A 14278-nucleotide genomic window follows, 5' to 3' on the forward strand; every position below is an offset into this window, starting at 1 on the left:
TACACACTTTTTAAAAAGTGCCAAGCATAGCTTATGACAATAATAAATAACTCAAAACAAATTCCTTAAGTACAATTCACAGTATTAAATCCAAACCATTTTTCCTTAAATCTCCTAACTAATATCAACAATTACTTCATCCTAACCTCCTAAAGGTTTGGAGAAATGTTTTACAATGCTTGAGCTATGGCTCTAAGATTGGCAGGCTTTTCTGGGAAATAAATCCCAGAGAATTCTTCCAGCTCTTCTAGTCCAGAATGCTCCCAGCTGGGGACCTGATGAACTCACAAATCTGTCTGTTCTCTGAGGTCACCCTGACAGGCCCACTTTCAGAACAAACCTTGGTTTCAGCTCGTAGCATGTGCAGAGTGAGATATAACCACAAGCCCAGGTTTGGACATATTGAGAAATCAAACCATAGCTTTGTTCACAGCAGCAGTAGGACCGGGAACCTGCACACTTGCTTGTTTGCACTAAGCGTGGCTTAGTGTTACCTGTGGATCACTGTGGACATCCAGTAATTGTTGGTCCCAAGAATAGAAAGACATACACAAAAGCAATACCTTTTACAGATTCATCTTCATTCAGTTTCACCAACAAGAAATAATAGTTCAATGAAACTTGTTGCCTTGTCTTGTAAAGCTTACATGAGCTTGAAGAATATGCAATTAGGGTGATAATTGTGTATTGATAAGTGCTGGCAGGTAAAGCAGGGTACAAAATAAAAACCAACCTGCAGGTTCACTTTGGAAGGAAGAGTAAGTTGGTGTCCTGGATGAGCTGAAGTTTTGGAAAGACTCCGTTGAAGGCCCAGAAGTATCAAAACCTTTTACTGAGAAGTCAGTCCTTCTAGAGTATGCTTCTGCTGAGGAAGGATTTAGTTCTGAGCTGTTGGACTCTTCTATATATGAAAACGTTCTTTCAGTCGCTTCAGCAAACGTATTGTTAACTATGGATTGTAGAGTTTGTGTGTCTCCTTTGCTGAAAGTTGCTGAATGGTAAGTGCTTTCAGTGTAAGAGTGTGAAATGCTTGCGTCACTCATTGAATGATGACTACTTGCAAGAACTGAAAGAGGAATTTGAAAATGAAATTTTAACATTTCATTGGTTCATACTGTACTCCAGATCCTCTTTTGCTGCAAAAAAACCCCAAACTCAAATGTCATGCTCTGAACAAATTATACAGCTTATAACAGAACTGCTTATCATGAGACTTGATAATTTGTAAGTGTGTATGCATACACACACACACACACACACATCTACCTATGCATACATAATATATACATGAAAATAAAGCTCTTTAGAATTCTAGGTGTTTACAGCACGTATAGACATACATAATGCAAACTATGGTGAGTACAGTCAATTCTTCCTTCACTTTTTTTCCTAAAGAAAACTTACTTGACGGATCCTTTGGTGAAGATGGGGACGTTGGAACTTCAGAGGAATGCTGAAGCAGGTGCTCAGTAGAAGATCCAGCGGATTGCACTTCACTTTGTGAGACTTTATGAGTTTCTCCTCCGGGATTCAAGCTCAGGGTCAGATCTGAAGACTCGGAAGTTTCAGTATTGTAAGTGGTACTGTCTGTTGCATCAGGAGATGTGCTGTTATCTGGTAAAGACCGTGAGGTCCTCTCTCTACCATGCATGAATGTAGTTGACAGGTATATGCTGTCTGTAGAAGCCCCAGAAAGCCTTCTTTCCACATCAGACACTTTAACTGGCTGAAGACTGCTTCCAGTACCTAAATCGAAACAGAATACACCGTATATTTCTGTGTATAAGACAACCCCTATTTTTTTTAACCATAATTAAGAAATCAATATTTTAAACATCAAACAGAACAACTTTGAGATTTTTTGAGGGAAGCTGGCTGCCCACGCCAGAGTCAGAGCCTGAACCCCTGTGCATTCACCATCCATGTACAAGACAACCCCCAATTTTTGACTAATTTTTTAATAGCAAAAACCTTAATCTTATACACAGAAAAATACAGTAGTTGGGGAAGAGGAAAATACAAATTTCATATGCATCCCTTCTTTGAATTCCTTTAGGTGTTCGTACTTCCTGTCAAAGGTACCGCTTCTTTCGATTATTTTAAGTATGAACACTTAAAAGTCATAATAATACAGCTGATCCTCAAAGGTTTTCAACTAATGCCACACAGCATGATTACAATTCAAAGAAAGATGTTGTTAGTTAGGCTTAAGTGCTCACTTCTTATATCCTTTTGATATAGGCAAAAATTATTTTGATTTTAATGAGACTTGAGAATGTATTTGGCTGGGTGGCCTCCAGTACATGTTGGGTCTAGAAATAGAAAATCAGATGACTACATCACAATATTTTTTATGGTTCCATGGAGTTGGAGTATTTTCATAAGTCTGAAGTGGAATTAAGACTAGCACAGAATGTTTTTAATGAAAAAATGGTGCAGAAACTGGACAGTGGGCATTTGAAGTCAGCGGCTATTTGATATGCTTAACAGTGTTGCTATACAAGCAGAAATGCTGACGAGCTGCATTTTACATTGTGTGTAATTTCATAGATCATAATAATAGAGTTTTCAAGGATGGAATACAAAGAATGGACATGTGCCAAGGAAACAATTGCATGAAAGTCACAATAGTTATTGTTGATGCTATTATTATTATTATTATTATTATTATTATTATTATTATTATTATTATCATCATCATCTCAGCCTTCCTCCCAAAGGAGCATAGGCTGGCAAATATGCAAGTGATAAAACAATTAAAACATCTAAAAAAATTGCAATGCAGATATAGACCAGGAAAGATATCTCCTTAAAAGGCTTTTTGGAAGAGGAAGATCTTCAGTAGGTACTGAAAAGTTGACAGAGACAGTGCCTGTCTAATATTTAACAGGAAGAAATTCTAAAGGGTAGATGGCACAACACTAAGGGTCTGAGTCCTGAAAGCCAGTGTGGTGTAGTGGTTAAGAGTGGTAGTCTCGTAATCTGGGGAACGGGGTTTGCATCTCCGCTCCTCCACATGCAGCTGCTGGGTGACCTTGGGCCAGTCACACTTCTTTGAAGTCTGTTAGCCCCACTCACCTCACAGAGTGTTTGTTGTGGGGAAGGAAGGGAAAGGAGAATGTTAGCTGCTTTGAGACTTCTTCGGGTAGTGATAAAGCGGGATATCAAATCCAAACTCTTCTTCTATTGCCAAAGAGTCAAGCTGTTACCCAGTTTAAAAATGGCGTATCTTTTTAGCAGCAGAAATTGCTGCACCTAAGGGCAACCTCACATTTTTTAATCAGGTATGAGCAGACTTCAGATGTACTATTTTGTATTATGTTTCCCCCCTGGAACTTGAAGTCCACCACATGCGAAATAGCAGTGCAGTGGGCTGGGGCTGAGGCAAGGGTAAGAATGCAAAGTAAGAATTCTTCTGAACACATGCCCAGGAATTTGTTGTGCAGAACTGCATTCCTTTCACACAGAAATCCAGTCCTGGTTTCCCCTTAAGTTCTCTCTATTTCAGCAGCCCAATTTGCAGAGTGGGGCTACTGGTAACCCCTGCTTTACATGATAAGCATATTTGTTCCATGTATAGCAGGGGCTCCGGTTGCATGTGCTTGTGTGTGTAAAGACATACATGCGTTATGCACATTTTCATATGTTTTGCCACAGGAACCACAAATGTATACAAAACACTTTGGCTGTGTACACATTATACCTCTAAAGCATATTCGGATCACAGTTCCTCTCTGAAAGAATTCTGGGCATGGTAGTTTGTTAAGGATTGCTGGGAATGGTAACTCTGTGAGGTGTAAACTACAGTGCTCAGAATTCTTTGAGAGAAAGAATGTGTTTTGACTGTGCTCTAAAGGTATAACGTGTGCACAGGACAGTTATATAAAGTGTGGATGTGTCGCAAAGAGCAAAGTTATAGTCGTTCATATTCATGTGTATAATACAATAGTTAAAAGCTGACTGTTACTTTAAAAAGGAAGAAATAAGGGGAAGATTATGGAGAAAACTACATAGACAGACAGGAAAAAAGCCGATTTCTAACCGAAGCAATAACAAAAATTGAAAACTCACTTGAAAGATCTATTGCAGAAGATGAATAGGCAGAAGTTTTGGAGGAATATGTAAATAAATGCTCTTTTGAGGACTCACTGAAATCCATCTGGGTAGATGGGAAACTTTCCTTTCCACTTTGGGCTGAGGTTGACAAGTTCTGGGTTAAATCTAAAGAGCTGACATTTTCCAGATCAAAGGTTGATAGCTCTGTTGCATCTGTGGATTTGCTCTTGATAATTAGAGATCCTAATGTTCCATCTCCACTTTTGATGAATGTGGCAGTAGAGAACATACTCTCAGTCTGAGAAACCCTTTCCTCTGAACCAAAGTTGTTGAATGTGTGCTGGCTACTCCTAACATCTAGAAGAGAACAAACTGGAATTAGAACTTTGTCTACAAGTTCAGACTAAAGTTATGCATATACATTAATTGTGCAACTGTATGCACATTTACTCAGAAGTAAGTCACAATGTGTCCAATGGGACTTATTATCTTGTAAGTGTGTTTAGGATAGCAGCCTATTATAAAAATCGTGATTTTCAGTTTTCAAGTTTATCATGCTAATGTCACTGTCATCTCATCCAAATACAACCTTCTGTATTTTTTTTTAATGATATGGAAATGTTTTACATTTCAGGAGAATTTGCTTATTTAGATTTATTCTATGGTGTTCATTTTTTTAAAAAACAACAAACATTCTGTAAAGAGAAAAGAAAAACACAATGAGCTGGGAGCTTTCCCATGAGTAGACAAAATCATGTATCCCCTATAGTTTCTTTAAAAAATGTGCCATAGTGGCCACCTGCTTTTCATCTTTCCTAACCTAATTTAAAATTTCGAATCTAGTAACTCATTATGGCTTCATCTAGCCAATCCAATTAGAAGAGGTAGTCACTATCCTACGTCTCATTATCTCTGGCATGGTCTTAGTTGGGCAACATATTCCATTTAGGTCAATGGAATTAATCAGTAGAAACTCTAATAAGCTAAATTACTAAAGCTAAAATGTGGATTTTTCCATTTGAATTTAACCAGAGCAGAGGCCACAACTAGTGAGATGTTCTAAATCAAAAGCAGAGATGTATGTGTCACCTACAGCCTTGCTTGTGTCGCTTAAGAGATCCTAAAAGCCCGTATTTGCGTCTCACAAGAGCGATGGAAGAGTACATATTAGGTAAAAATTTCCTTTTTCAATACTGTCTTGAGTTACCCAGACCTTTGACTTAGGAAGACACTTCCAGGGTAGGAATGCTATGCCCCTGGGGCCACTGTGAGCCTAACAAGAGACCTGGTAAGAGAAGTTATTATCTTTTTACAGCACTGTTCCTACAGCAGCTTCCTTTCCCAAGCGTTCCAAAAGCAAGAATCTGCTAATGCCATCTGCCCAACGAGGCCTACAAGACTCAAAAAATCACTAGCACGAACTTCCTAATTGAGTAGAATATTTTAACTGTGGTAACCATTTACTATGTGTGCTGCTTCTTAAATAAAATGACAATTGGAAGCCACTCCCCATGTGGATTGCTGACACTGTTTTGAGATCATCTACTCCAGCAGTTACTATGAATGAATGCACAACACTGGCACTCAGATGACAAGCCATTTATAGGTCACATTCACATCATATGTTTAAATCACATGGCTCCCCTCAAAGACTCCTGGGAACTGTAGTTTGTTAAGTGTGCATTGTAAATGACAGTTCCCATGATTCCTTGGGGAAAAGCCATGTGCTTTAAATGCATGGTACGGATGTGACCAGATATTATGTCCCTCGCATGGAAGTGTCACCACATGGAAGTGTTCATCAGTGAACTCAATGTTAACGCTGTAACTTATGAAGTGGCCCTGGAGTATGGCGAAAAGAAATGATTTTCAGAGCAGGTGATGAAAAGGCTACACTCCTTATGGGGCTCAACATCCCTTTAGAAAGTTTTCCATTCCCAAGTCAAGCCGCAGCATAGCTCGCCACAGGAGTTGGGGCCACAACGGGAAACGTTTCCTTTTACTCCAGCCCACTCATGATCGATAGCAGCCACCATGGAGTGTGTGGAAAGTCCCAACATTATTGCCCTGGCTCATATGGTGACTTATATAAACAATACCACTGAGAGGGAAAGGGCACTTACTACACGGATGCTGATTTCCAGGGAGTGTGTAATCTTCAGATCAGCCCTTAGGGGGTGATGGGTGGGGCTGGAAAAGGGATGTCATAAAAGGGCTAAATTGTTCAAAGGTGTCCTCTAAGCACAAACAAGAGTCCCCAGGGCTATAACACAAAGTTTATGTGAACGTTCTCTCATTGCCTAGGATCGGGAGCAATCCCCTCTTTTTCCACAGGAAATTTGGTTTTACACCAGCCAAGGCAAACCAGTGCTCTCAAATGTGTAACAAAACAGAAGATCTTAATTCTTAACCTGTTGCTTCTGAAGGGGACTGGGAATGTGTAACTGCTGCTTCAATAAAATCAGTGTCCTCTGTTGACAAATTCGTCTGTCTGGTCTGCTCCGGAGTCAACATGTAAGAAGAATTAGGGAGGGCTGAAGAGCTGGAGGTTTCAGTATTACCGGCGATGGACTTTTGTGTTGTGTTCTGAGAAATGCTGTTGTTGCTTAGAGTTTGTACTGTCCTCTCTCCACCTCTGTCAGGTAGAACTGAAACAGTTACCCTGTCAGTATGAGAACTAGAAATACTCCTCTCTGTATCTGAGCTGCTTGCTGACTGGTGATCAAGATCTTCAGTAGCTGAAACACACAACAGTAAAAAAAAAAATGATGTATGCCGTCTCCAGGTATAGAAAGAGTATCTCAAGTTTTATTATGTAGTTTTCTTATAATCATGCAGATCAAATGGAAAACATGAAGGGGGGCATGCGCGCTGCAGCCCAATAAAAATAATGAATGCTAGATTAATGGTTGAATTCAAAAAAATCAATGCGCAAGAGGAATGGCTTCCACCCACACAACAGAACTTTCCCTCCTCTCCTCCCACACTGTGCCCCCACACCAAACCCAAATCTATTCTGATGGGTTGCTCTGATTAGGAGGGTTCAGAGGCCACTGGAGGGGAGGAGTGAGATGGGAAGCTCCACTGCAAGAGCAGAAGTCATTCCACTCACACAAATATTTAGTTGGAAACAACCCATTGTTTTATGACAAAAAAAGTTAAATGTTTTTGTACATGGTTTGTTTTTATTTCCAGTTGTCATCGTAACATTGGAAACATTAATTTGGATTAAATACATTTTATAGCATAAATTAATAAAAAACTTCTCTTTTGGTCTTTTTTCTTTCAAGTGTGTGTGTGTGTATATATATACCATGTTAAGTACCTCCATACTTCATTAATCCATTCCTCAATAGTTGGAGAAATTGCTTGACTTCAGTACCTGTTTTTTCAACTGCTATAATCTCCAAGACCATTTAAAAATATATATTTATCTTTATACTTGTTATAGGTTAAAATGCATATGTGGGTACATGTTGAATCCCTCTGCTCTAATTTATTATACTTTTATATTTCCAGTAAGCTGAACCATAATTTTTATTTAACTATTTAACTAATGTACCATTTGAAACAGTTCTCTCTAGTAGCCACCTTTAATAAGAAACAAGTGTTCCCGTTGGCAAGACATTTTCACAAATATATATAATTACATACACTCCAGTATATTAGCTCCATCCGCCATATAGTTTTAACTTGATTAAACTCACATATGTATTCCAGGAGGAAAAAAATAGATCTTTGACAATATGTTGTTATTGTTGCCAGTAATCAATCAGTCAAAATATGTTAAGGTTCTGAAAGGCATATTGGGTGACATCCGGTGATCTACCAACAAGTCACTGTTGATACAATAGATCCCCCTGCCCTGCCCCAGTGTGCCCCTAAAATCTGTTCAAGACAGTTGGGAGTCAGTTTGGAGTAGACAGGGGAGCAAGGCAGGAGGTTGCAAGGGAGAAAAGGAATTGTTCTCATTGCATGTCTGGAGGTCCATTCATGTGATGTTGGACATTGCCAAACGATTCATGTCCCCTCCAAAAGTGCAAATAAATCCTAATTTGAAATACCAGTACAGTAGTACCTCAGTTTACGAACTTAATCCGTTCCCGAAGTCCGTTCTTAAACCAAAACCGTTCTTAAACTGAGGCGTGCTTTCCCTAATGAGGCCTCCAGCCACTGGTGCCTTTCGGATTCCGTTCTCAGACCGAGGTAAAGTTTGCAAACCAATACACTATTTCTGGTTTTGCAGAGTTTGTAAACCAAATTGTTCTTAAACCGGACTGTTCTTAAACCAAGGTACCACTGTACTATACTATTTAGATATTCTAGTCTTAAAGAATAATGACCAACAATTAAAACCTCATGTTTGCATAGTCCTCCATTTTTTTAAGTTTTTAAAAAAGATTTTAAAGTTTCCTTAGTGTAAAAAATCAGGATAATAAATGACTGAATCTGACGCAGATTTGAGTGGGCTCAAACATACCATAACACCTGTCCTGTTTTCTAAACGAAATTGAGAATAAAGAGCTACTGTTAACTTCCTTCAGTTGTCTGCACATTTGTAGACAAGTTTATTTCAAAACCGCCTTTAGTGGTTTGTCTCTCTAATCTTAGCCTATCTCCTCTTGCTCTCGTTTTTTAAATCTATTCATCCTAATGCTTTGGTTTCATTGTTACACCAGGCAAGTGAAACAGTACTCTGAGATTTAGAATAAAAGAGATCTTCATGCTTTACCTGTCATTTCCAAAGAAGCCTGGGAATGTGCAAGCGTGACTTCGGTGAAATCATTGTCCCCTGGTGACAAATCCATTTGTCCAGTCTGTACTGGAGTTAACACGTGAGAGGAATTCGTGAGGCATGAAGAGGTGGAGATTTCATTGCTAGCCATTGTGGATAGTTGTGTTGCATTAAGAGAATTGCTGACGTCTCTCAGTGTCCGCGATGTCCTCTCTCCGCCGCTATCAGTTAGACCTGAAACAGACGCACCGTCTGTGTGAGAACTAGAAATACTTCTCTCTGTATTTGAGCTGCTCCTTGGCTGACCGCTGTTTTCTGCAGCTGAAACACAAGAGCAAGACATTAGATGTGCCATCTGCATGCGCTAAAAGGACATCACATTGCATTTCTTCCCATAATTATATTCAGACAGCTCTAATGGAAAACAAGTCCATATCCCCTTTTGTCTGACAAAAGCAATGAAGTTCAAAAAGATGCCTTAGAGTATGATGAGAAAGTGTGATCCTGTGTTGAGTCAGTCAAAAGGGTGGTTACCTGTGAATAGTAGAAAAAGGAGTGAACCTATAACTGTGTGTGTGTAGGGATGCTTCATTTCTGTGCTTTTAATGCCTGCACTGAACTGGGTGCAGCTGTAGAGGGTGCTCTGGTGCTTTTGGGTCTGGGAGACAGAGCCCAACAATATTTGAGGAACACAGATTTCCTGTCTCTGAGCTATAAGGTATTTGCTCTTTTTCTATTCAAGTTTATATTCATTGCTAATGTTTGGGCATCATCTTTACACCAGACAAGTGAAACAGTGCTCCAAAACCTGTAATAAAAGAGATCTTCATCCTGTACCTGTTGTTTCTGAAGGAGCTTGGAAATGTGGAAGTGCTGCTTCAGTGAAATCATTGTCCTCTGGTGATAAATCCATTTGTCCAGTCTGTACTGGAGTTAACACATGTGAGGAACCCATGAGGCCTGAAGAGGTGGAGATTTCATTGCTAGTGGTTGGGGATATATGCGTTGCATTAAGAGTTCTGCTGACATCTCTTAAAGTACGTAATGTCCTCTCTCCACCCCTGTCATTTAAACCTGAAACAGACACATCATCTGTGTGGGAACTGGAAACGCTTCTCTCTGTATTTGAGCTACTCCTTGGCTGACTACTGTCTTCTGCAGCTGAAATAGAAGAGCAAGATATTAGATGTGCCACCAGCAGGCACTGAAGGTGGATCTTATTGCATTTCTTCCCATAACTGCATTCACACATATTTAACAGAAAACAAGTTAATTGTGCTCCAGTCCCTGCACCAGCTGATAGAAATGATGAAACCTTGGGGGGAAAGTTGGGGTTTAAAACCTTTATAATAAAATCTGAGGGGAAAGTGCTAGTATAAAAGAACTGCTTTGAAATATTCAAAAATATCTACATTTTTAGGAAATTCCTACAAGCAGTAGCTTGCTCCACTTTAAACCCAGTGGAATACTGTAAACCCTGCAAAGCTATAGGATTGTGTTATGAAAGGAACCTCTAGTGTGACTCACGTTTCGGGACCAGAAACAGCAAGAGACTTGAGAAAGCAAAGAACAAGATCTTGGAAAGACGGGGAAGATGCTAACTCTGGTGCATATTTCTGAGCGATCGTTGTGCAACATATTTTCTCTTTAACTGCAAGGCTCTCACCCACAAGCCAAATTAGGCTCGTGGGGTCTTAATTTGGCCCACAAAGTCATGTCCCAGCTAAGTCCACCTGCACCACAGCCAAGGCACCTTCAGACTTGCTCTGCAAAGCACATCACAATTGTGGCATGCAATGTTGACAGAGGGGATTGACCAAAGGGAGCTGGTGTTACTATTGTGATGCAATCCATTTTCAGCTGGAAGCTCCTCCTCAGAGTGACACTATAACTCTATGCATTATTATAACAAGACTTTAATAAGGCAGCATTTGATAAGACACAACCATGATTATTTACCCCCTCAGCTTCCAACAGACATTGTGTATTTCAAAGAGCCCATTTCCATTAACTGAATGAGCTATGTCTGCAGCCCTTTTGCAGCAAGGATCAAAGTGCAGCAAGCCATCAAACTTCAGGATAAGATTGTGGCTAAATAGTAGGCAAAAGGAAGTCAAAAGCCAACAGCTATTCCAAAAGCCCCCACTCAGACATCCTACGAAATAATCTTGCTGGCAAGTAATACCCTTGGTCCCAAATAAGGAGATGGCCTCTTTGTCAAGAAATGGAAGCAGTGCTCCCAAGTCTTGGCATCCCCATTCACTCACTCTTTTCTTCCTACCAGGTCCCAACCCAAAGAATGCACAGATTGCATCAGCAGAATATGAGGCAGCCAATGCTTCTTCTGCCCATCCCTTTTTCACTCTACCCCTGCCTGTTTCACTTGTTGGTTTTCTCCCTTTTCTGTTCTTAGCAATGAAACCAGAGCTAAGTCAATGATCAGTAGTAAACTCCACCACCGCCTGGAAGAGAAACTGAGAGTGGGGCAATTGAATTGTGTTGCTTTCTTGTTTTGCTGTCCTGGGCTCCTTTGGGAGGAAGGGTTGGGTAGCAAATTAATAAAAGAAATAAATTGGGAAAGGCTATTCAAGAGGTGAACAAATAAAATCCCAGCTTGGATCAACAGGAAGCAATAAAGAGGAAGTGTTCCATTTAAAGGCACAGAAGTTCTGAAAAGCATTAATAGTGCTTTGCCGATTGCTGGTGCTAAAACTGTGCCTCCTCATGGGGTGGGAGGTGGGAAAACATGGGAAGAAATGTGAGTGAACAAAAGAAGGTGATTCTAAAGAAAAGGGATACTGTGAAAGCAGTAGGATTTCCCCCACATTGCATCTTTCCCACTTTTGCCTTATCAGGATTCACCCGTCTAGAACCTAAATCAACTCTCCAAAATTCCTGGTAAAATTTCTTCTTTTGCACAACTATTTAAAAACATAGGAACCATCTTCCCCTTTCCATCTACCTTTTTTCTATGAGTGGAAAAGATGTCTTCCAGTGGTTACTAGTCATGAAACCCCAGACGGGAACCTCAGTCTTTACCAAAAGTATACTATCCATGCTGATGACAAGGAACGGATAGCTTCATCATGCTCTGCTTTATGAATTTCAGTGAGGAATATTACTATCCACCATCAACAGACTACTACCATGACATAGAACGACAATTGTTTTGATTTCACATAAAATATCAACTTAGTTTCTGTTGTGATTTTTAAACGGCATGCCAAGAATCTAGTCCAGGCTTCCTCAACCTCGGCCCTCCAGATGTTTTTGGCCTACAACTCCCATGATCCATAGCTAGCAGGACCAGTGGTCAGGGATACTGGGAATTGTAGTCTCAAAACATCTGGAGGGCCGAGGTTGAGGAAGCCTGATCTAGTCCTCAAATCATAATGGTGACTTGCCTTACCACTTCTGGAGAAAAACCCCTCAAATTAATCATAAACAATCCTTTGCATTTTGGAACATACTAGAGAGCTTAAAGTTTTCACATCTATTATCTCAGGAATACTTTCAAAAACCCTGCAAGATAGCCAAGTATCATCCCAAAATCTGAGATGCAAGGAGGCTGAGAAATAGTGGCTTCCCTGTCGCCACCAATATTTGCTCAGCTGAGATAAAATCTGCAGTAACTTCCTGGCTCACAGCTTACACGGCATTACACTACAGCAGTTCTAAAACAGTATAATGCTATTATTTCTCTATGGGAATTCATTAAGAAGTAGTCATTTGGAACAGAAAAAACAACAACATACTAGTCTTTGGAGGCAAGTAAGACTGGGCAAGCCGAATCCTTGCTGAAGAATCAGGAAATTGTGTGACCTTTGATGTGTTACTTCTTCCTCTGGAATGTGTTGCATGAGACGGGAACTGGGTTCGATCAGGAAAGGTGGTGACTTCCCTCTGAGAAACTGGGTCTTTTCTTGATGAATCAGTCAGAGCGACGCTGTCTGTAAGAAACTGTGAAGTCCTTTCTGTGCCTCTGTTGGCTGTTGTTGAACTGTCCATGCTGATTATATGCAAACTGGATGTTGTGCTGTCTGCATCCCACATTCTATCTATATGGTGGCTGCTCCCAGTAACTGTAAATATGAAATGAGAAAATTAAACCCTATCAGGCTCTAACAATTTGGTATTTGAGGTGGAACCATGGCTTCCATCCATCTGATGTCTTGAATTACATCTGGTGTCGAGGGCTGTACAGAACTTGCAATAACTATATTATACTTGGGCATTACACAAAAAAGCAACTGGAGGGTAAATCTTGCAAAATAGGCGAATATATACAAAATTCATTATTTGCATAAATGTATGCAGGTTCAGCTTTGTGTGGCATCTTATTCATAACTTTGCTTGAAAAGGGGGGTGTCTCAGATTCCATTTGTTTTCATTTTCAATGAAATTCAACTAAGACTAACTACAAACATGTATAATGTAATGATTACAAACACCATTAAACACCTTTATGTTTGTACATCTAATCGTTAACAAAGGAATGACCATAGCCTTTCAAATCAATCTGTGCCTCATCCAACTTCTCCTTATTCTTACACACACCCATTCAGCTTTACTGTTTCTGGTATTTTCCCAGGGTTTGTCATTCCATTCAGATACAAAAAGACTTTTGATGGTGGAACTCACTTGGGTGATTATCCTCTGAAAGTGAAGAAACGGGTGTCCTGGGAGAATGTATCCTCAAAGTCCCTGTTTCGAATCCAGCAATATCCAAGGAACTTGGTGAGGGATCAGCTCTTCTGGCCTGCATCACCGAAGATGACTGCTGAGCTGTATCTCCAGACCTGATCATTTCAATAGAAGCAGAGTTTCTTGTTCTGGCAGTAGACACAGAAGCACTGTTGGTTATCGTCCACAGTGTCCTTCCTTTGACACTGCCAAGGGCACTGAAGGCATCTGTATTGTGTGCATGAGAGCTGGAAGTCCTTGTTTCGATGTTGGAACTTTCGCTGCTCATAATGGCTGGAAGAGAGGAAAAAGGATAATTAAAACAGAAGCAAAACCAGGTCTGATCCTAATTACCCTGGACAAGTCACAAATTTATTAGCGGACAGCAGATGGTTGTTATGTCTGTGTGTGTTTGGGCCCAACCTGTGCTTATGTGTGCGCATGTGTGAACAAAAACAGAGAGGGAGGGAGAATGTATGTATGTGCATGCCCATGTGCCCGCTCCATCACATCTCATGTGAATCATCTTGGGTTTCCACTCATTTCTCATTTCTGAGCATTATTTTTTTCATATCATCCCAGAGCCAATAGTTCTTTAGCAACAGACACTACACCACCACCGAATCCTTTGTTTTCATATCCCCTGCCCCTGGCAGTCATAGCTGCATGAATTACTGCACTTTGGAATGTATCCCAGCTTTGTAATTACACCCTGTTGACCTAATTTATCCTCCTAATTATTTTTAACATCTTTCCAAGAGACCATGGGTTGGCTGCAAACAGTTGGTGATCATTACCAGCGGT

General features: G+C 40.2%; 1 protein-coding gene across 2 annotated transcripts in view; it reads right to left on the bottom strand.

Moving 5' to 3' along the window:
- Positions 1-14278, bottom strand: part of HEG1 (heart development protein with EGF like domains 1) — a 55210-nt gene that overhangs the window by 18970 nt on the left and 21962 nt on the right. The window contains exons 2-9 of one of the 2 annotated variants that reach the window (XM_081924669.1): positions 13433-13768; positions 12547-12873; positions 9629-9952; positions 8789-9112; positions 6468-6794; positions 4150-4413; positions 1405-1746; positions 734-1066 (exon numbers count right to left, since the gene is read on the bottom strand). In XM_081924669.1, coding sequence (XP_081780795.1) covers positions 734-1066; positions 1405-1746; positions 4150-4413; positions 6468-6794; positions 8789-9112; positions 9629-9952; positions 12547-12873; positions 13433-13768 — 2577 coding nt within the window. Of the gene's footprint in view, positions 1-733; positions 1067-1404; positions 1747-4071; positions 4414-6467; positions 6795-8788; positions 9113-9628; positions 9953-12546; positions 12874-13432; positions 13769-14278 lie in introns of both variants that reach the window. The other variant, XM_081924668.1, reaches the window with a different exon arrangement.

This window comes from Podarcis melisellensis (assembly GCF_964234715.1).
Source record: "Podarcis melisellensis genome assembly, chromosome: 1".
Lineage (NCBI taxonomy): Eukaryota > Metazoa > Chordata > Lepidosauria > Squamata > Lacertidae > Podarcis > Podarcis melisellensis.